The sequence below is a fragment of the Clarias gariepinus genome, chromosome 3, assembly GCF_024256425.1.
Source record: "Clarias gariepinus isolate MV-2021 ecotype Netherlands chromosome 3, CGAR_prim_01v2, whole genome shotgun sequence".
In the NCBI taxonomy this organism is placed as follows: domain Eukaryota; kingdom Metazoa; phylum Chordata; class Actinopteri; order Siluriformes; family Clariidae; genus Clarias; species Clarias gariepinus.
Window position 1 is genome coordinate 43,824,940 of NC_071102.1, and position 23,583 is coordinate 43,848,522.

Consider the following 23,583-nt stretch of genomic DNA (forward strand, 5'->3'; position numbering starts at 1 on the left):
CCCTTTGCTACGTTTCTGACTACTCTTAGACTTTCCCCTTTTGATGGTTGCTTGGTTTTGTTCGCCTATTCCGTGCATGACCCTTTTGCTTGTTTTGACTACGCTTTTGTGTTTGCCCTCTTTGTTTTGTTTGTTTAGTTTGTAAATACTTTTGTATATATTTCTATTTATTTCTTTATTGAGTGGCTTAGTAAGAAATCGACGCCATTTTGTTTGCCCCTTGTTTTTTTCTTGGTTTGTGGTTAGTTAGGGAGTAAGGGAAGAGTCTTGTGTTTCTGTTTCTTTATTTTTGGTGCAGGCAAGTTGTCACTTTTGGTACTAGGTAGAGGAAATTTTGTTTATTGTTTTGGCCTTGTCGGCCTCTGAAGCTCACAGCCACCTTTTGGAAATTTGCTTATTCACCTTTTTGTAAAATAAACACTAAGCAAACGCACTTTTGGTTTCACCCCTTTTTTTTCTTTTTACTTCTGTTATGGCCTGACCTAGACCGGGGCGTAACAGCTCGGTCACAATAACAAGAGTGTGGTAACATTAAATGTAAGATGGCGGGCAAGTTGTTCGTGACGTGGAACGTGCGCGAACATTATGCAAATACAGAGTGATGTGGATCCGTAACAGAGAAAAATTAGATTTGCTAACGACTCGTTTAGGCGAATGTGAGCCGACTCTTTTTTTTTTAATAGACAACAACTTTATGTATCGTGCACTGTCAGTATCGGATATAGTGCAGATAGTTTACATTCACATACAGCCACATGACACAGTGCAAGTAAGATAATATTTAAAAAAGCATAATAGGACCTCTTTAATATAATTAGAATATGTTTTGATATTGGTCGATTAGCCCCTTTATTGTTTGAATCTGGGCTGGGGTCAGATCCTCTCTGCATTGTACTTGATCGCGTGCCTGTTCTGGAGAAGACACAGCAGCCATAGCTGAGACATGTGGTGTTAGTTCCATTTTTTTAGTAAATTAACGTTATTTAATTCAGTATTCAATACAGTTGGCACTGGGAACCAAGTCGAGCACACAGTCGCCAGGCCGGAACCCGCTGGGGTGTGCTGGACGGTCGTAAGCATGCTCCGCTTGTGCCTTTTCCATATGCCGCCCCACTATGGGTAGCACACTTTAAATTTTCTCTTGCATATTTTGTACATACTCTATAATTGACCGGAACGGAATTTGCAGCAGGAGCGCTTCGGAATACCTTGTTGCATAATCCACAATCACCAATATATATTCATGTTCGTGAGTGGACTTTGTGGGCCCACGAGATCCATTCCGATCCATTAGAAATGAACACCTACTGTATAATTGGGAGTGGGATGAGTGGGGCAGAGGCCGTTTTTTGGGGGGAGGTTTTTTGACACTTGGGACATCTCTGGCTGAAGTTTTTCACCTTCCAACCCTGGCCAGTAAAAACTATCTTTTATTTTTTTAATGATGTTAATAACTCCCAGGTGCATTACTGTATCTATTTTACCTTGCGGAAACACTAGAAGGTCCTGGGGTACTCCGCGAATGTTTGCATGATAGTACAGTAACCCCTTGCAGATTAGAAAATAGGTAGCGGGATTTATGCTGCCATCACCCTTTGCCCTCCACTTTGCGTACTTCAACAGTGTTTTAAACGCATCTCCTCTTTTTGCATATGCGAAAAACTGTTCTGATTTCTTATTCTTTTGCATGTTTTTCACACTTAAATGTTTCTGCTCATCAAAAACCGTTAACTATTAGTCAAATGCAGTTTTTAAATGAAGGTTTACGTTATTAAGGGAGAAAAAAAACTCCAAATCTACATGGCCCTGTGTGAAAAAGTGATTGCCCCCCTTGTTAAAAAATAACTTAACTGTGGTTTATCACACCTGAGTTAAATTTCTGTAGTCACCCCTAGGCCTGATTACTGCCACACCTGTTTCAATCAAGAAATCACTTAAATAGGAGCTACCTGACACATAGAAGTAGACCAAAAGCACCTCAAAAGCTAGACATCATGCCAAGATCCAAAGAAATTCAGAAACAAATGAGAACAAAAGTAATTGAGATCTATCAGTCTGGTAAAGGTTATAACGCCATTTCTAAAGCTTCGGGACTCCAGCGAACCACAGTGAGAGCCATTATCCACAAATGGCAAAAACATGGAACAGTGGTGAACCTTTCCAGGAGTAGCCGGCCGACCAAAATTACCCCAAGAGCGCAGGGACAACTCATCCGAGAGGCCACAAAAGACCCCAAGACAACATCTAAAGAACTGCAGGCCTCACTTGCCTCAATTAAGGTCAGTGTTCACGACTCCACCATACGAAAGAGACTGGGCAAAAATGGCCTGCATGGCAGATTTCCAAGGCGAAAACCACTTTTAAGCAAAAAGAACATTAAGGCTCGTCTTAATTTTGCTAAAAAACATCTCAATGATTGCCAAGACTTTTGGGAAAATACCTTGTGGACCGATGAGACAAATGTTGAATTTTTTGGAAGGTGCGTGTCCCGTTACATCTGGCGTAAAAGTAACACAGCATTTCAGAAAAAGAACATCATACCAACAGTAAAATATGGTGGTGGTAGTGTGATGGCCTGGGGTTCTTTTGCTGCTTCAGGACCTGGAAGGCTTGCTGTGATAGATGGAACCATGAATTCTACTGTCTACCAAAAAATCCTGAAGGAGAATGTCCGGCCATCTGTTCGTCAACTCAAGCTGAAGCGATCTTGGGTGCTGCAGCAGGACAATTACCCAAAACACACCAGCAAATCCCCCTCTGAATGGCTGAAGAAAAACAAAATGAAAACTTTGGAGTGGCCTAGTCAAAGTCCTGACCTGAATCCTATTGAGATGTTGTGGCATGACCTTAAAAAGGCGGTTCATGCTAGAAAAACCTCAAATAAAGCTCAATTACAACAATTCTGCAAAGATAAGTGGGCCAAAATTCCTCCAGAGCGCTGTAAAAGACTCGTTGCAAGTTATCGCAAACGTTTGATTGCAGTTATTGCTGCTAAGGGTGGCCCAACCAGTTATTAGGTTCAGGGGGCAATTACTTGTTCACACAGGGCCATGTAGGTTTGGATTTTTTTTCTCCCTAAATAATAAAAACCATCATTTAAAAACTGCTATTTATGTTTACTTGTGTTATCTTTGACTAATAGTTAAATGTGTTTGATGATCAGAAACATTTTTTGTGACAAACATGCGAAAGAATAAGAAATCAGGAAGGGGGCAAATAGTTTTTTAAACCACTGTATATATATATACTACTTAATTTCAATTCAATTCAATTTTATTTCTATAGCGCTTTTAGCAATTTTCATTGCCGCAAAGCAGCTTTACACAGTCAAAAGAATTATTTAAGTTTGTATGAAATGTGAATTTGTATGAATCAAAATGGTCAGTTTGTCCCTGGTGAGCAAGCCGAGGGCGACAGTGGCAAGGAAAAACTTCCTGAGATGGTAATAGGAAGAAACCTTGAGAGGAACCAGACTCAACAGGGAACCCATCCTCATTTGGGTGAAACAGAAAGCAGTAAATGATCTGCATTTATACAGTGTGTAGGGTGGGAGGCAGTTCAGCTATAATAGCTGATGTTAATTAATGTTAATATGGAGTCCAGGTGGTTATTGAAGACCCAGGTAGACTTGTAAGAAGTTCCAGTCCTGAACTATCGAACTGTCAAGTCCCCAGAGAAACAGTTGCCAACACCAGTCAAGGCCAGAACCATTTTCTAGGTAGAGGGAATCATTCCCGGACACCAGACGCATCCCAGAGAGACACACGGGGCATCCATGTGACGAGATCTTCAGCCAGAAGCGGGGCACCAGGATTCAATTCAATTCAATTCAATTTTATTTGTATAGCGCTTTTAGCAATTTTCATTGCCGCAAAGCAGCTTTACATAGTCAAAAGAATTATTTAAGTTTGTATGAAATGTGAATTTGTATGAATCAAAATGGTCAGTTTGTCCCTGGTGAGCAAGCCGAGGGCGACAGTGGCAAGGAAAAACTCCCTGAGATGGTAATAGGAAGAAACCTTGAGAGGAACCAGACTCAACAGGGAACCCATCCTCATTTGGGTGAAACAGAAAGCAGTAAATGATCTGCATTTATACAGTGTGTAGGGTGGGAGGCAGTTCAGCTATAATAGCTGATGTTAATTGATGTTAATATGGAGTCCAGGTAGTTATTGAAGACCCAGGTAGACTTGTAAGAAGTTTCAGTCCTGAACTATCGAACTGTCAAGTCCCCAGAGAAACAGTTGCCAACACCAGTCAAGGCCAGAACCATTTTCTAGGTAGAGAGAATCATTCCCAGACACCAGACGCATCCCAGAGAGACACACGGGGCATCCATGTGACGAGATCTTCAGCCAGAAGCGGGGCACCAGGATGGGTCAGACAGGTCCGGAGGGCAGAGGGAGTCTGGATCACTGGCAGCTCAGGAACGACATGTGTAGCTCGACAGAGAGAGAGAGAAAGAGTAAAAGGGGGGGACAGGAGGAGAGAGGAAAAAGAAAGAGGGGGGGAAAGAGAAGAAGAAGAGAGATGGCAGTTAGGTACGGTCACAGTCACACAATGTATAATGTGAATGTATATTAACTGTAGAGTGCAAGCAGAGACTCCGGCAGGACTAACTATGACAGCATAACAAAAAAGGGAGAGCCAGAAGGAAACACAAACATGAGGGCTTCCTGACATGTAAAGCAAACAATCACCTCACCGTCAGCAAACCTGAGTGATCAATGAGAGTGAGGAAGACAGCATCCAAACATACCAGTTCACCATAATACTCTACGTCAATGAGTCCCCCAGATCTGCTCCTTTACCTATGGCAAATCTATTTATAAAAATGCTTGGCTAAATAAATAGGTTTTTAGCCTGGACTTAAACACTGAGACTGTGTCTGAGTCCCGAAGACTATTTGGAAGACTATTCCATAACTTTGGGGCTTTGTAAGAAAAAGCTCTGCCCCCAGCTGTATTTTTCATAATACGCGGTACTGACAAGCAGCCTGCATCCTTTGATCGAAGTAGGCGTGGCGGATCGTAAGACACTAGCAGTTCGCTCAGGTACTGCGGCGCGAGACCATTTAATGCTTTATATGTCAAGAGTAGTATTTTAAAATCAATGCGAAATTTCACAGGGAGCCAATGGAGTGAAGATAAGATAGGGGTGATGTGCTCATATCTTCTGGTTCTGGTGAGGACTCTTGCTGCTGCATTCTGGACTAGCTAAAGCTTATTTATGCATCTAGCTGAACAACCAGACAGTAAGGCATTACAATAGTCCAACCTAGAGGTGATAAAAGCATGAACTAGTTTTTCTGCGTCGTTTAGCGACAATAAATTTCTTATTCTGGCAATATTTCTGAGGTGAAAGAATGCTATCCTGGTAATATTATCTACATGTGCTTCAAATGAAAGGCTGGAATCAATAATCACACCAAGGTCTTTCACTGTTGCATTTGATGGAACAGAAAGGCCATCTAAAGTTACGGTGTGATCTAAAATTTTACTCCTAGCTGTATGCGGTCCTATGACTAGATCTTCTGTCTTATCCGGATTTAGCAGAAGGAAGTTAATTAGCATCCAATTTCTTATGTCCTGCACACATTGCTCAATTTTAGTAAGCTGTTTTTTCTCATCAGGTTTTGCTGAGACATATAACTGTGTATCGTCAGCATAACAATGAAAACTAATACCATGCTTACGGATTATGTTGCCCAGAGGAAGCATGTAAAGGGAAAAAAGCAGTGGACCTAAAACTGAACCCTGCGGAACGCCAAACTCCACTAGAGAACATGCAGAAAAATCACCATTTAAGTCTACATACTGATAACGATGGGTCAGACAGGTCCGGAGGGCAAAGGGAGTCTGGATCACTGGCAGCTCAGGAACGACATGTGTAGCTCCACAGAGAGAGAGAAAGAGTGAAAGGGGGATACAGGAGGAGAGAGGAAAGAAAAAGAGGGGGGGAAAGAGAAGAAGAGGAGAGATGGCAGTTAGGTATGGTCACAGTCACACAATGTATAATGTGAATGTATATTAATTGTAGATATACTACAGTTTAAAAGTTTGGGATCACTTTCTAACTTTATGATTGTTTCTGATTTTTATTTTTTTCTACATTGTAAAGGAATGCTAAAGGCCTCCAAATAACATTTAATGGTGAGATGTGTCTGTTACTTACAGTATGCTCTGTAAAGACTTCATAACGCCTCTAATCTGAGGTGCTGTTAATTGATCATTTTTCAGGCTGATAACTCTAAATGAACTTCTCGTCTGCAGCAGAGATAGGTTTTGGTCTCGCCCTCCTGGGATGGCCTTCATAAGAGCCGGTTTCTTTATGGTGCTTGACGGATTTTGCAAATGCACTTGACAATACGGTTCTTGCAAGAACTATTACAGAAAGGCTGATGTCTGTCAACAACCAGTGCATCCCTTTTATTCCAATTTACTTTAGCAGCAGATATGCGTTGAAACTCTTTAATAGTTTTTACCATATTATTTATATCATTTTGTCTATTAATCATAATCATAATGTCATCGGCATAAGCTGATAACTGTATCTGATGTTGCAAATTATTACGAGGTAAAAAATAAACCTTCCACTTTAAAACGTAACTTATTTAACAAGGGTTCACTTGCTAAAGTGTACAACATTCCTGAAAGGGCACATCCTTGTCTAATACCTCTTTTAACTTTAAAAGGGGGGGCTCAAACCACCATTGATTTTTAGCATACTTTCAATGTCTCCATACAACACCTTAATTGCTTCAATAAAACCTGGTCCAAAACTGAGAGCGTTCAGAGTTGCCCAAAGATACTGGTGCTCCACTCTGTCAGAAGCTTTTTCTTGATTTCATTTTCAATGGAAATGAGCCCTAAATTGATACCCAAAATGTCAGAGACCTCTATTATGTCCCGAATAAGAGCAATATTATCTGAAATTAACCTACCAGGCACACAATATGTCTGGTCAGGGTGTATGACCTGCCCCATCACCTCCCTAAATCTGTTGACCAGAGACTTAGAAAAAAAGTTAAAATCAAAGCACAACAAGCTCACCAGTCTCCAATTTTAAATTCTTATAGGTCACCTTTCTTTGACAGAAGAGTAATAACAGCTCTCCTGCAGCTCAGGGGTAGAGATCCCTCAGCTATGCTCTCGTTGAGAACATCCAAGAGATCCTCACACAGCACCTCCCAGAAGGCTCTGTAAAACTCAACTGGTATCCCATCATGCCAGGAGCTTTTCCGCCCTCCATGTTCTGCAATGCATTTCAAAGCTCTCACTCACACAATGGCCTCTCCAGCACTGCTTTTAACTTTTCCGATAGCCTTGGTAAGCCTGCATAAAATCTAGAGAACAACTTCTCATCTTCCTTATATTCACTCTCATAAAGTTCTATATAGAACGTTACAGCACACCGTCTTATTTCAGGCAGCGCTGCTAGTTCTTGCTCACTTCCTGAGCGCAGTGAATGTATCGGATCTGGCCATTTTTCCTTTCCAAATTGAAAAAGACCTTGGATTTTGATAGCACGACCTGACCAAAGCTCCCTTTGCCTTTGTGCCTAGCAGGTCCACAAAAATTAACTTTTTAGACTTTAGGGCATCAATTCCATTCTGTCCTCCAGTAGCCTTTATAAGTGTCTGTAGCTCTACAATTTCAGCTTCAAGTTTTTATTTTTTATTTTTGTGTAGTATTTTTAGAGACATTGAAAGTATATTGCTGACATAAGAGTTTAATTTCAACTTTTCCATAGTCCTTCCACTGACGCAGATTAGCAAAACAATCTTTCTTTAATTTAAATTCTTTCCAGAAAAACTTAAAACCTCTTTAAACTTTAAATCACCCAACAGTAAGGTATTAAAATGCCAATAGGCACTCTTTGACTTTATGTTTGCTATGAAAACTGTACATATAACAAAAGCATGATCAGAAAAGCCTGAAGGACTAATTACACAGTCTTTTACAATATTAAGATGATGCTTAAAGCAGTATTGTCTATCTAGTCTAGCCAAAGAAATAAAATTTCCTCTAGTGTGTGTCCACGTATATTGTTTAACATTCTTATGCAAGTGTTTCCATATATCGCACAATTTGTGGGTCTTAATCAATGTGCAGATAGCACGGCTTGAAGCAGCATGGGTCTCAGTGTGGTTCTGGTCTATCACATAGTTCTCAGTACAATTAAAATTACCACCTAGAAACACATACTGGTCTGAATTATAACTCTGTAGAAATTCATTAAGCTTATTTAAAAAACTCTCTCAGCACCATTGGTAGGAGCATATACATTAATAAAATATAATAATAATAATAATAATAATTTTTATTTATATAGCGCCTTTCCAGAGCTCAAGGACACTTTATAATGAGTAGAAAAACAGTCAACAAACAGACAAAAAAAAAACATGCAGAGGACAGGTGGATTCAGGTGTACCATTCGGAAAACAAGTGAGTTTTGAGTAAAGATTTAAACATGGAGATGTTGTTAACAGAACGGAGAAAGTGTTATATGAGCAGAACGTTTGGTATGAGTGAGTATTCTAGCTGCAGAGTTTTGAATATTTTTCCATGCCTGGACAACTCAGTAATCAGCATTTCATCTTTTATAAACGAGGAACCATTGGACACAATTATCTTTTTTGCCGGTTGAACAAGGGGCATAACAGGAGTAAAAGTATCTTGTATGACGACTCCTTTCTGTACCACACTATTAATTTTCTCAATATTATCCAAAAAAAGCACTACAGCGCTATTCATACGGAAAGCCAACATTATACCTTTGTGCCTGACAATATTTCCGACCGCCAAACTGCACTCTTCCACTGAACAATTCATTACAGGTGCGATTTTGCTACCATGCCTGCGTGAAAGCCGCTCATAGCTTGTGCGTTCTAAAGACGCCATCATCAACCAGCACGTGCTGGAAGAATGCACAGTTTATCCTCAAACTTGATCACAAACACAAAAAAATATATAGAACACTAAGAAGGCGATAGAGAGAAAGGGGGAAAGAAAAAAGAGAGGAGAACTCACTCATACCATAGAACTCTCACACACAACTTTGCCCTCTCACTCCCGCATGCGCACAGAGAGAGAGAGAGAGAGAGAGAGAAAATGTTTTTAATGGTCATAGAAATATAATTATTTGGCTTTAGAGGGTTAACACCAGATTTATACACCACAGTGTGCAAGTACACTGGCCAAATGTTTAACCCCATGTTTATTCTTTTGTAAATGCAGTAATGGCAATGAGCGTGACATCAACTAATATCACAAACAACAGCACAACAGCAAACACCCTGGGGACAACCAGCACAACAGTAGACCCCACTGTGACAAACAACACATCTGCAAACACCCCAGTGACAACCAGCACAACAGCGATCCCCACGGTGACAACCAGCACAACAACAAATCTGCCGGTTACAACCAGCACAACAGCAAACACCCTGGTGACAACCAACACAACAGCTAACACCTTGGTGACATTCATTACAACAGCAAACACCCCTATGACAACCAGCACAACAGCAAACACCCCAGTGACAACCAGCACATCAGCAAACCCTATGGTGACAACCAGCACAACAGCGAACCTGCCGGTGACAACCAGCACAACAGCGAACACCCCTATGACAACCAGCACAACAGCAAACACCCCAGTGACAACCAGCACAACAGCAAACACCCTGGTGACAGCCAGCACAACAGCTAACACCTTGGTGACATCCATTACAACAGCGAACACCCCTGTGACAACCAGCACAACAGCAAACACCCTTGGGACAACCAGCACAACAGTAAACCCCCCGGTGACAACCAGCACAACAACAAACACCCCATTGACAACCAGCACAACAGCAAACACCCCATTGACAACCAGCACAACAGCAAACACCCCATTGACAACCAGCACAACAGCAAACACCCCATTGACAACCAGCACAACAGCGAACACCCCGGGGACAACCAGCACAACAATAAACCCCCCGGTGACAAACAGCACAACAGCAAACACCCCATTGACAAACAGCACAACAGCAAACACCCCATTGACAAACAGCACAACAGCAAACACCCCATTGACAACCAGCACAACAGCGAACACCCCTATGACAACCAGCACAACAGCAAACACCCCAGTGACAACCAGCACAACAGTGAACACCCTGGGGACAACCAGCACAACAGCAAACACCCTGGGGACAACCAGCACAACAGCAAACACCCCGGTGACAACCAGCACAACAGTGAACGCCCCGGTGACAAACTCCACGGTGAACTGCCAGAACCGTGGTTATGAAATTAATGGGTTCTGCATCTGCCCCGATGATTTCACTGGAATCTCTTGCGAGTTGTGTATGTCCTCATTCATATAATATTTATTATATATATAGTTTTTTTTTTGTGGAATTTAAATGTTAAAAAAAAGATCACTAATTCAGATAGTGATAGTGATAATTTGGAAACTGAGTGCGGTTTAGCGACCAGCCTGAGGCTTACATCTTGTTGCAGTATAAACACAAACAGGAAAATGGTTGCTGTTTTGTATTCAAAGGCTTTCCAACAGCTTCATGGTTTGGCAATACTGAACATTATCAAACCTATAAATATACACACAGTTTAATTTGTTGTTTATTCTGGTGTTTACTTATTATAAGGGGTGTTTAAGTCAAACCGGGAAGAAGAAAAAGTGATTAACATTTACAGAAGACGTAAAGCAGAGTACGCTGATAAGCCTCTTAGCCTCAGTAAAACATTTAAATGTTCAAACGTTTTTAAAAGAAGCCTGTACATCCATGAAATGGCGATCCTGGCATAAGTGGCCATTGCATCCAGCAATGGAATGCCTGATCCTTGAAAATCAGCAGTTAAATTGCCATCAACTTGAGGAAGAGTCTGTGGGAACTGTACACACTATTATTCACCAACACCGCTTGCATGTTACAGGAACACGGTTAGAAATTATTGCCGCATCCCCCGTACAGCCTAATCTCGCACAAAGCCATTTATACTGTACATGTTTGGGCCATTAAAAGAGTTCCAGGAAGGCCGGCATTTTAGACATGAAACAGGCACTACGATCATGTCTCTGGTGTACTGAGAAAACTTTATACCTTTATGGTATCCAAGCACTAGTTAAACGCTTGGATAAGTGTATTAGTGTAACAGGGGATTATACGTATAGAGAAATAATGGGCAATTATTATTATTATTATTTTACTTTTAGATTGTTATTCTGTTATTCAGCACAATTAAAATCCTGCTCTGACTTAAACTTTTGGTTTATTATAATATAAATTATAAATTCTATTTCCTTATGAAGAAATTCCATCCTGAAGCTACATTCTTTCAGATTACAACTAACAGTGACTTTATACCCATGCTGTTGTGTATCATGTTTTTCTGTTTTTCCTTCTAGTTTCAGTTGCACTTATTAAATTGTTTTCTTTTTAATTAATCTTTGTGCCATGCTGTATAGTGTGTTACAGTTTGTCTTTACTTACAGCAAACGTCTGTCCTGAAACTACTATTAATAGCCTCACGTTTCCAAAGACGGTTTTCGGACAAGCAGGGTATTCAACGCAGGTGTGTCCTCAAGGAAGCTTTAATGGTAAATATCTTAGTTGTCAGGCACTTAATATAACATGTACATATGGAAAAGTCTTAGGCATATGCAAATAATTGCTGTAGAACAGACAGTAAATAATGGAAAAAAATCAATCATTAGTGTGTAGATCTTTGCCTAAAATATAGTCTCAGGAACAATTAGTGCAGCTTCATAAAGAAATGAGCTGCGTAGTTTCACTAAACATCCCGTAGAACCAGCTACAGACCTTCTGAGGAGTTTGTCTCACCAGTTTTTTTTTTTATGCAGCAAAACCCAAAAGCTTTTTTTAATTTATTTATAAAGTATTTTACAATACATGCTGCTTTCTTTTTTGGCTTACAGATATTTTTCACAGAACACAGAAATGTGTTTTTTACTGACTTATTAATAAAGACAAAAAATAAACATGTATAACAAAATTTGTACAAAAAAATAATATTGCACAGTAATGTAGATATAAAAACAGTGTCTAAACAGAACATTTCTGATTAGCTATTTCTTTGATGTACTGGTATAAAATTTATCTCCATGTGAACACATGCTGATGGTCTTGATGGCTTCAGGACTTCCCTTGTTAGCTGAACGCCAAATCATGCTTGGCTTTGCTAATTAATGATTACAGTCAATAAAATATTAATTAATTAATAATATTCTTTTATTTTAGCTGATACATATCAGATTTTCTGATGTTTTTTTTCTTTCTGTGTCTGACCCACTGTACTGTAGCTGGACTTCCAAAAGCCACTGCTCGGTGTATAAATAAAAATCTCACTTTTGCTGCATCTCAGGAGCTGAACTGTGATATGACCCTTGATATCATCGATATAGATGTGAGTAAATTACAGCTTTTATTTATTTTTTTGCTTGCTCTTTAATATTTTTTTAGTTCTTCCTATTAACGCTGATTGATAAGGTGTAAGGTATGAGCGATATCATGTCTAGAGATTTATTACGAATATACTACATGCTGTACTGTACAGATTGCAAAGGTTTTCTTTTTTGTTTTTGTGCCTTTTTTCCAATTGTTTCCAAATGGTTTACAGTATATAATTTGATCTTGGATCACGGTTTTAGCTCTCCAATGCCAGTCTTGAACAAAGGCAGAGTTTGGCCTCCAACACCCAAATCCTCACTTCCAGACCAGAGAAACTGACCTCAGAAAACATCAGCACTGCTGCAACGATAGTCAGCCGTCTGCTCATGGTCAAAAACAGCAGTCAGGTACAGTTTGTTTGATTTATTTATACTTCAGTAAGTTAACACAACATGATAATTAGAAACTATCATAAATTTTACATGACTTTGTACTATGCTAATTGGTCTATGTAAGGTAAGATTCTAAAGGTGAAATTTCATATTGCAAGAAACAATTTCTATAGGAAATAATGTAAATGCGGATAATCCGTTTCAGCCTCCCAAATATATTGCTAGTTTCCAACACTAAAATCATATTTTTGCATTTAAAACAATTGAAACATTTAGAAAAGATATGTAAATTAAGTTAAATGAGAAATATACAGACATTAAACTCCACTTAATTTTATTTTATGATTCCTCTTGGTACCAGTTGCTTTAAAAACCAAACAGAATGTATCAAGTCTTGCACAAAATGAAAAAAAAAAAAAACACCCAAAACATCCCCACATGTTTCACTTGGCTTTCTACCAATGCAAACAAGTTTTGAACGGCTCCCAAGTACATGCAACTGGAAGTACTAATATGACAAAAATTCATCACATTTCTTGCAAAATTTTAGATCTTAAGGGAAAAATTGCAAGGTGAATCTTCAAAAAAAAAAAAAAAGAGAAATAAAAAAATGCTTAAATCGTTAAAAAAAAACTAATATACACTGGAATCATATTTGTTGCATTGTTTGTGCATTTGTTGCAAAAAAAATACACAAAATATCTTTAACTAGCATCTGTATAGATGTAATGAGGTCATTAAATTTTTTTGAAACTATTTATTTAATTAAAAATACATACTTTCAACTTTGTATAACAGTCCTGTTATTCATAAGTTAACATCACTGAAAAAACTTGGAATAAATTTAAATGCTTTTTTTTTCTCAAAGAAAAAAATTCTTCTTTTCAAGTTTATCAACTTCCTGCTAAACATGTGACTTGAAAGAAAAAAGCAGCTCATTTTGTTTAAAAGATATAAATGAAAAATAGTCATAGTTTTATCTCTTTTCCTGTGTTAGGAGGTCTCCCTTGCAGCCATCACCACAGTCAGTCAGCTTCTTAACGCTAGCACGGAGAAATTCTTCCCTTCTGATTCCATCATCAAGTACTGAATTAATTCATTTTTTAGTAAAATATATAATTATAAATATATAAATATAATTATATTTACCATCTGCTGCACAGCACTACTGAGGCTACACAGTGATAAACTAGTTAGCTTGTCCTGGTTAGCTGTCTTCAGTAGTTGTTTTGTTATATTATGATGGTGTTATAATGCTGTAATGTTAATGCTAATGTGAATAGTTGATATTGTAATGTATTTTAAACATTAATGTAATGTATAGGTAACATAACAAGCTCTGTTTCTGTCCTATTAACCTTAAAATGTAGAAACATTTAGACAAGTTAGTAAATTAGCAAATTCTAAACATTTAAGAAACCTCTCCATGTCTAACAAAGACATGGCAGTTGGAACCAAAAATCTCCCATATGAGAGGACAGTTTTCCACTGATATAATGTCCATTCCCTGTGTTTCTTGCTGCCGTGTCTTCTCTGCTTGTCATTTTTCCAAAGTAATGGTTTCTTTGTTGCAATTCCACCTTTAAGGCCTGACTCACACAGTCTGCTCTGAACAGTGGATGTTGAAATACTGTATGTCTGCCGCTTAAACTCTGAGAAACATTTATGCAGGCTCTAATTTAAGATGCTGTAAATTAGCAGATTCTGAGGCTGATCATTGTATAAAATGTCCAAAGGTTGGTATATTGTATGTGTGTGCATGTGGGGATGTGGGAGAAAAGAACCGGCCTCACCGGTTTCAACGAACCAGTCCAGGAGAATGATGATAGAAAATAGCTGTCCAGTAAAGCTGTCCTGATGGTGAATAATCCTAATTTTGGAAAATCATTAAGGAGACAGACTTCACAGTCCAATACAGCTCTGAGACAAAATGGTGCCTGTTCAAGTACGCAGTGAACACCATGTAGTGTTATCTTCCCCTTAACGTCTTCCTGGGTTCCCTTTAAATGAGGTCAGCTGACCCGCTACGTCACCAAGATCCCCCTTGTGATTTGGAGGCAAAGTCTCGTGAAAGTGTAATGTGGAACCCAACCACAAAACCTTAACCATACAGTACTTTACATTGTATTTTTGTGTCAAAGTAGTAAAAGACTTACTTTGTTGGACTTATGAACAAATCCGACTTACTGTACGTATGCGCTCTCAGAACAGAACTTGTTCATAGGTCAGGGGCTTACTGTAATGTTCAATTTTGGAAATAATAAAAATTTACTTTTGACTAATACTGAACATGGATTAAAAAAAATAGCACAACATAGGGTGTTTGAACATAGGAAAGGGGACAGAAACGGAGCTCAGATAGTGCCATAAATAGACATCCTAGTGTTGTCTCAGAAAGTGTAATCCTGAACTAATCTGAGTTTGACTATTTATGTGTTTGTGGTTATTCTTTATGATTTTCACAGTCTCACCAAAACGTTGCAGGACTTTGCCTTGCAGATTGAAAATGGATCAGCGTTTGTACAGCCAAACATCGCCATACAGACATTTAACGTGTCCCAAAGTTCAAAAATCCAAATAACTGATTTTTCAGGTTTGTGAAGCTGGAGGACTATAAAAACTATTTTTGTTTTTTTGCCAAAGCAAATTTTATTCTTGTTTTGTCAAATCACAGATATAAGAGCAGGGGCAGAAGCACGCAGGTGGGCACTCTTGTGTCAACCTTGTAATCTGAAAGAGATCAGTGTCTGCAAAGTAGAAGAATGTTGTGTAGTTTTCAAGGAGGAACTTAGACAGATTCTGGGTGGTCTGACTGAGGGAACTGAAAGAGAATAAAAAGTAGAAAAAGGTAACTGTTGTGAAGCAGGAAGTAGCAAAAATAGTAAGAGTGAGGTGAGAAGGGCGTTGAAGAGGATGAAGAGTGGGAGGCAGTTGGTCCTGATGACATACCTGTGGAGGTATGGAAGTGCTTAGGAGAAGTGGCAGTAGAGTTTCTGACTAGTCTGGTTAACAAAATTTTGGAGAGTGAGAGAATCCCAGAGGAATGGAGGAGGAGTGTATTAGAGAGATGTGCAGAGCTGTGGCAACTACAGAGGTATGAAGCTGATGGGCCAAACAATGGAGCTTTGGGAAAAAATGGTGGAAGCTAGGTTTAGGGCAGAGGTGCTGAGGAGAAGTACAGAGAAAGTAACATGGAGTTGCATTGGGTTTTTGTAGATTTAGATAAAGAGTATGACATGGTGCCAAGAGAGGAGCTGTGGTATTGTATGAGAAAGTGTGGATTGGGAGAGAAGTACAGTACAGGCCAAAAGTTTGTACATACCTCTTTCTTTATTTTCATGACCATTTACATTGGTAGATTCTCACTGAAGGCATCAAAACTATGAATGAACACATGTGGAGTTATGTACTAATATACAAAAAAAAAAAAAAAGGTGAAATAACTGAAAACTTGTCTTATATTCTAGTTTCTTCAAAATAGCCACACTTTGCTCTGATTACTGCTTGCACACTCTTGGCATTCTCTTGATGAGCTTCAAGAGCTAGTCACTTGAAATGGTTTTCCATCAGTCTTAAAGGAGTTCCCAGAGGTCTTTAGCACTTGTTGGCCCCTTTGCTTTCACTCTGCGGTCCAGCTCACCCCAACCTTTTTTTGTTAAATACATAACTCCATATGTGTTCATTCATAGTTTTGATGCCTTCAGTGAGAATCTACCAATGTAAATGGTCATAAAAATAAAGAAAACACATTGACAGATGGATGAGAAGGTTTGTCCAAACTTTTGGCCTGTACTGTATGTTAGAGTGGTGCAGGACATGTATGAGAACTGTAAGACTGTGGTGGGATGTGCTGTTGTGACAGGTGGAACTGCCAGGGAGGAGGTCTAGAGAAAGACCAAGGAGGACATTTGTGGATGCAGTGAGAGATGACATGAAGTTGATATGAGAGAGGAGGATGTGGAGGATAGGGTAGGATGGAGACAGATGATTCGCTGTGGCAACTCCTGAAAGGAAACAGCCGAAAGGCAAAAAAGAAGAAGGAACAAATTTACAATACAGATTTACAATCTTGCGCCATGCTGCAATTGATATTCAGAGAATAACAGAACTAAGCCTCTTTCTGACCATAGCTTCTAGAGCATTTTAAAACATTTGTGTTAATTGATAGTAGTGTAATTCTGCTGAAAAAAATAGCTAAATGATGTCATGTGTTAATTTTCATATCAGTTGTGTCATGACAGTGTTTGCATAGCAAATAATAGCAGACCGGGAAGATGGTGTGCATACAGCAACTGACATCAGGTCATTTCTATATGGTGTTGAAGTTATTGGGTGGAGCCTGACACAATACAGGCATACTTACAACAAACAGCTTCTTTTTTGTTGTTCTTAAAGCTCGAGTATTTAAAGAAATAAGCCTTCAGTTTAGCAGCAATGTTCTTATTTGATCTTATATCTTATTGTTTCCTCCTTTTTACCATTGTTATTATTTTTTATTTGATAAAATAGCTATATATTTCATATAACTGAATCAATTTAAATTTATGGTAAATTTATATTTTATATTGTATTATGTTTGATTCATGTAAAAAAATCAACTAATTAAATTAAATACAGTAAATAAAAACAAAAAGGAGTTTTCTAAGCAAACAGGGATTTGTTAGTCACTCAGTTGGCAACACTGACAACACCTCATACAAATCATTTCATTATATTTTCAATAATTTAATTAAATACTCTCAACAGCTTTATCAAATAATGGATCCTCACATGATAATCCTAAAGATTCTTCAGACACTTTCTCAGCCAACAGAATAAAGATAAATGACGAACACAAAAACATTACTGACCAGTTTGCCATCGATCTCCAGATGAACATCAAGCTTAAAGAAGGTACCATGTTACAGCACTGTTGGAAGAGCCTCCGGAGTTTAATGAAAAATTGCACTTATACACTTACAGTGTGACAGTACGACTACTCTTTTCTCTCCTCTGTCCCGACACAGAGAATAAAACCACCAAAATTGGCTTTGTGCTGTACAACAACGATCAGTTCTTCAGATCTCAGATCTTCCGTCCTTCACTGAACATCAAGAGAAGAGTGATCGCTGGAAGGCTGGAAACAAAAGATGAACCTGACCATGTTGAGTTCTCAATAAGGGTCCAGGTACGAGGCATCTAAACTGCTTATTCAGTCTTATGCAGAATTATGCCCCCATATCAGCTTCTCATGTTCCTGAATCTTACCAGACTGCATGGCGTTGTGTGTTTTGCAGAATGTGTCTTCTAAGCGCCTCTACGATTTTGCATGTGTGTTTTGGGATTATGACAGGAAAGATTGGAGCACAAGAGGCTGTAAGAAAAAGCACAGTTCAGTTTATCAGACCTGTAGATGTGAAGGCATGGCCAACTTTGCCATGTTGATGGTGAGATTAAAATGCTAGTATATTATTTTTTTAAACTTATTGATGAATTAAAATGTAAAGCATATTATACTTTACTGTTAAACACAGTGTAGGAGTTTTTGCTTTAGTTACAGTGTTTGCATCCTAACATTTTAACGTAACTATTGGAGACAATGATTGTGTTATTTGCATATGTTTTGAATAAAATCATACGTGTATAATGTGTGTAATGTTTGTTATGTAAAGTGTGTGTGGTCCTTTGCAGAGTTTCAGCTCAAACCCTGAAATAATCCAGGATTTAAATCTGATCAGCATGATCGGCTGTGCTCTATCTGTCGTGGGTTTGATCATCACGGTGATATTTCAGATTCGAACCAGGTGAGAATGTAATTAAGGCATGCAGACTTTTAGTAGTTTACATTGTTTTGGTTTATTTGTTTGGACCATAAAAATTATGTCAATTGTTCGTAAAGAATTAACGGTAGTTCTAGAATCTTTGAAAAAGCTAGATTACCTTGTTGTGCTTGAAGATGTTTATAATTATTTCCTTAAATGCACCCAGTGCACTTTACCTGGTTATGGCGGGTACTACTAGCGTTAGTACTCGCCATAACCAGGTAAGGTATTTGTTAAAAATTATCTGATGAGCTTTAATGTAATCAGTGATATTATTATTATTATTATTTTAGGTTGAAGCCCACGTACTGTACATGTCTGTCTGTCTTCATGTACAGCAGAACTCTCTGTCTAATTTATTAATACAAAGAAATCACATTCTGTAAGGTTGAGTAACTTACGCCATGTTTAAGATGAGTTATACTTCTTTCATTCTTAACCTTCAGATTATTACATCTGGCACATAACATCACTTTTACTTAACATTTTGATTTGAGCGGCTAACACCCTCAGTGCAGATATTTTACACGTCCTTACCTCGGATTGCAGTGGATATGTTTGCTCTAATGACCCGTGGTTTATTTCACAGTGGTGTTTTACAGTACTGATTGTTATTAGCACCACGGTTTTGGAACATATAACAAACTGGTTTTAAACTACTGCCTGGAATAATAAACATACATTGATCTGTTCACGCATCTTTGAAGATTCAGTTTTTTAAATTGACCTTTTTTGCAGTAAACCATCCTGTGTCACACATTTGTTTGTGTTTCGTGAAGATTTGGGTGTTCTGTAGGGGCATTGTGGTCATTTCATGGCATAAACTATCATGTTCATTGCCTCTGTTGAGTGATGTCTATAGCTACTCCCACTTTGAGGGCAAAAGCGCTATATTCATCCAAAGAGTCATGGCTGCTTTTGTACAAAACTGCTCATTACCTCCGTTCTACTCAACATTTTGATTTCATTTATGGCGCAGACATACCTTTGCGCAAATACAGAAGGACTGGCAAGGTTTCATTAAATCTGTACTGTGAACCACTGGCTTATTAGTTGAGCACCATTTGACTGAATCTGAACAGAAAGTAGAGCTCTATTTACATTAGAACTCATCCCACTCCCTCAATCAGCAGTCACATCATCAATAAACACCAGTGAGCCAGTTCCATTAGGAGCCATTACACACCCATTTGTTAACTCTCCACCATGTCTAACAGGTGATGTGGTACACTTTGGAACTTGAGCCCTTTCTTTCTTTCTTTCTTTCTTTCTTTCTTTCTCCATATTCGTCTCTTCCAATCATTCTGCTACAAGTTCATCTTATTTGGAAATTGTTCAGGATTTCTACAATGCCGTTGTTTTTCTGTACTTGAGTGTTTCCAGTGCACTAATTAGCCACAATCCCATCAATTGTGCAACCTGTCCCATCTACTTACCTTACTCTTGCTTTCTTCCAGAACGGTGCTTGACCACGCCTTAGCCACCACACCTCTTTATTTACTGTGATAATTGTGTTTCTTGATTGTAGACTTTGACAATAGTAATCCGATCTCCTCCAGAGTGTTCTTGAGACTGAAGGATCAGGAAGAGAATTTTGTGATCAATATGTTTAACAAATATGTTTTAATCTTTCGTGCTCTTCCAGGGATTTTTGGTTTTACTATGAATGTCCTACATTTTCTCTGCTCTTAAAGTTTCTGCTGTTAATTTTTTCAGCCCAATTATGTCCTTTTTCATTTGCTTTAGCCCCTCTTTGAAGAGCATTTGGAGAGTTCCCTTGAACGGCTCCTTAACGGAAATTCAACACTTGGATTCAACTCCAAAGATTTTATTTAATTAACTTTTTACAAAATTATTAATAATTAATTATATCTTATCCACACCTGGCCATAAAACTGATTATTAGGCTGTTGTCTAATTACACTTAATCCTGAGAAAATAAAGGGACTTTGTTAAAAAAATAAATCCCTGTAAAAAGGTTAACAGTATTTTTGTACCCATTAAATTGAAAGTAAAAGTCAGTTGAAATAGATCCATTGTGGTAGTGTACAAAGGCAAAAATATTGAAACATTGTGTCCATGTTTGAAAACTTATGGACCTGACCTGACCTAGCAGTGAGATTTTATATTTTAGCACATTGTTTGTTAAATCTATAGGATGAGATACCTTTTGTGAATATAATACCATAATAAATAAATTTTAATAATAAAATAATAGTTATCATTTTTATTATTAGTAGTAGTAGTAGTAGTATCATAGATATCTGCGTTAAATCAAATGAAATTTTATTAAACATTAAACACATTAAAGCTAATTAAATCTTTCCGTATTTAAATGTCCTGACCTACAGGTGTTACCTTTAACTGCTTACTAATTACCCGAACAATCCTCTGTGCAGGAAGTCAAGAAGACCCAGTCCTACCATCCTGATGATTAGCATCTGCATCTGTATGACCATCGGCTACCTCATCTTCATCTTTGGAATTAAAAACTCAATCCCTGACTCGAGGATTGACGCTTTAGACAATGCCATTCCTTCATCCGATGTCCATCAAGACCCAGACAATGGGGCATGTACTGCTTTAACCGCACTCCTTCAATACTTCCTGTTAGCAACGTTCACTTGGAGCTCGCTGTACGCTGTGCACATCTTCCTCCTGATCAAAAACACCTTCTCTGGGCTTCCTCGATACTTCAGTGTTTTATCCATTGTAGTGGGCTGGGGTGAGAGATAGGAATTTGTCTTGTCTTACCAACAGAAATGTGCTTATATTGGTTAAAAAAAAAACTGAATTCTGTGGCTACAAGAAGGCTGGACTTTACAATGTAATTCTTTATCTCCATCTCTAGGCCTTCCAGCGGTAGTGGTTGGAATCTCTTTAGGAATTACGTACCGCAACAGTAACCCATTAAACTACAGACAGGAGGCAATGTAAGTGATATGCTTAATTCCCTGGTTCATTTAGATTAGAAGATGATAGGTGTTTTCTATACAGGGTGTCCTAAAAGCCTCCATACACAGAATCAACAGTTTCTGGGTTCTTGGCTTGGTCAGTGTGGCTCCATGGAGTGCCCCCTGATATCCCCAGATATAAGCCTACTTCACTTTGTCGGGGCAAACTTTTGATGCCTTGAAGTGGTTCTGTGGTTATGTAAGGGGCGTTCAAGTTAAACTGAGCTGAAAGACATAAAAGTGATTTACAGAAGACTTGGACATTTACAGAAGATTTCAAGCACAGTACGGTGATGACACTCTTAGCTGCAATAAAACATTCGCACAGTGCAAATCTTTTAAAGAAGGCTGTACGACTGTGAATGACAATCTCCGAGGTGGCTCGGAGCCCACTGCAGTCATTCCTGTGAACATTCAGAGAGTTAAACGCTTGCTCCTTGAAAATCGATAAATAACTTGTCACAAACTTGTGCAAGAGACACATCTTTTTGCATGAACTGTACAGTACAGGACCTTGGCTGGGAGTTATTGCCACATCCCCCGTACGGTTCAAGCCATTTCCATATGTGGTGGGGTTTGTTTTTCTCTATGTCGGGAAATTAAATTCCCCTTAATCAACCTTAAAAAACTGACAACAGATACCGATTACGCCACCCAGGATTGGTTACCCCGAAAAAGATTAAGACACACAGGTTCGAGTCTCTCGGCAAGGACACAGGGACATGAATACCAAGAACAAATATAATTCGTAAAACAATGTTCCATATTTAGACACTATCAATGCAACAGTTTAAAACAAATCACTAAAATAGCCCAGGCAAAGAAAACAAACAAAAAAAGATTGGAGCTGGGGGATCAACCCTAGAGAGGCAGGCTAGGTACAAGACTACACTACTGCCTGGCAGTAAATACTCAAATGTGCACCAAATCACTCACACACACACTAGTGAAAATGTAGTACCACTCCACACTTTGTTAACAGAGACACGCCACTCTACAAGCAGCTAGCCTGCCTTCTCTCCGTCCCCAACTCCTAGAGGAAAAAGAAAAATAACAAAGTCAATAAACAGAAACAAAATAAATTAATAATGATAAAGATAATAATAATAAAAAAGGAAATTTTGCTGAAATGCAACCTCCACACTTGGAGGACAAATAAAACTAAAACATCAACCCAACAAAGCTCGTGTTGAAGCCGTAGCAAAAAAAAACAAAAAAACAATGGCCGACAAAATCAAGCAAAGCAACACAAACAAAATAAACAAACCAGCCCAAACAGCAGTACAAGCAAGGCTGCAGTAAAGGCAAAACAAGAAAAAGAACTAATTAAAACACACACACAAAAAAAATGCAGAGACAAAACGAAACTAAAACAAAATACAGGAAGAAAACAATAAAACACTAAACTAAAGCAAAACACTAGGCTACATTGTAAGACAAACACTGGAGCAAAAACACTATGCTAAAGCAATGATGTGATGATGTATGTTAAAGTCACACATATGTTAAAAAAGTTCCTGGAAGGCTGGCGTTTCAGTAATGAGAAAACTTTCTACCTTGATGGTGTCCAAGCACTAGTTTATTAATTGTTATTGGAACTAGTAAAACAATGTTTTTAACTACTGTAACATGGACTTATCTGGCCAGTGCTGTCCAAAAGATTAATAAGAAACAGGTAAAAAAAAAAAATACTGTATACAGTAATTGTTGCTAGGGTGCAAGTCAGAAAATTTAAGGCCAAAGATTTTAGCCTGTGATTTGAATATCTGTGTGTGTGTGTGTGTGTGTGTGTGTGTGTGTGTGTGTGTGTGTGTGTAGCTGTTGGCTGGCTGCACTGGACGAGAATAACACATTTGATATGATGAAGCCAATGCTTTGGGGTTTTCTTCTCCCTGTCGCTGTAATGCTCCTCATCAACATCGCAGTACTCTTTTACTTCTCATACACCATCTGCAGAACCAACCCCGACCTCAACAGGTGGGTGTGTGAAACAATATCAAACAACAATGACC

General features: G+C 38.5%; 1 protein-coding gene across 1 annotated transcript in view; it reads left to right on the forward strand.

Annotated features, from left to right (window-relative positions):
* The window catches only part of LOC128518721 (adhesion G-protein coupled receptor G7-like), a 62,900-nt gene that overhangs the window by 35,358 nt on the left and 3,959 nt on the right, over positions 1–23,583 (forward strand). The window contains exons 2-15 of the mRNA XM_053491961.1: positions 9,501–9,691; positions 10,011–10,358; positions 11,509–11,613; positions 12,337–12,440; positions 12,685–12,840; positions 13,814–13,899; positions 15,282–15,409; positions 17,563–17,715; positions 17,817–17,983; positions 18,093–18,242; positions 18,487–18,599; positions 21,017–21,342; positions 21,469–21,550; positions 23,390–23,548. Coding sequence (XP_053347936.1) covers positions 9,501–9,691; positions 10,011–10,358; positions 11,509–11,613; positions 12,337–12,440; positions 12,685–12,840; positions 13,814–13,899; positions 15,282–15,409; positions 17,563–17,715; positions 17,817–17,983; positions 18,093–18,242; positions 18,487–18,599; positions 21,017–21,342; positions 21,469–21,550; positions 23,390–23,548 — 2,268 coding nt within the window. The remainder of the gene's footprint in view (positions 1–9,500; positions 9,692–10,010; positions 10,359–11,508; positions 11,614–12,336; positions 12,441–12,684; positions 12,841–13,813; positions 13,900–15,281; positions 15,410–17,562; positions 17,716–17,816; positions 17,984–18,092; positions 18,243–18,486; positions 18,600–21,016; positions 21,343–21,468; positions 21,551–23,389; positions 23,549–23,583) is intronic.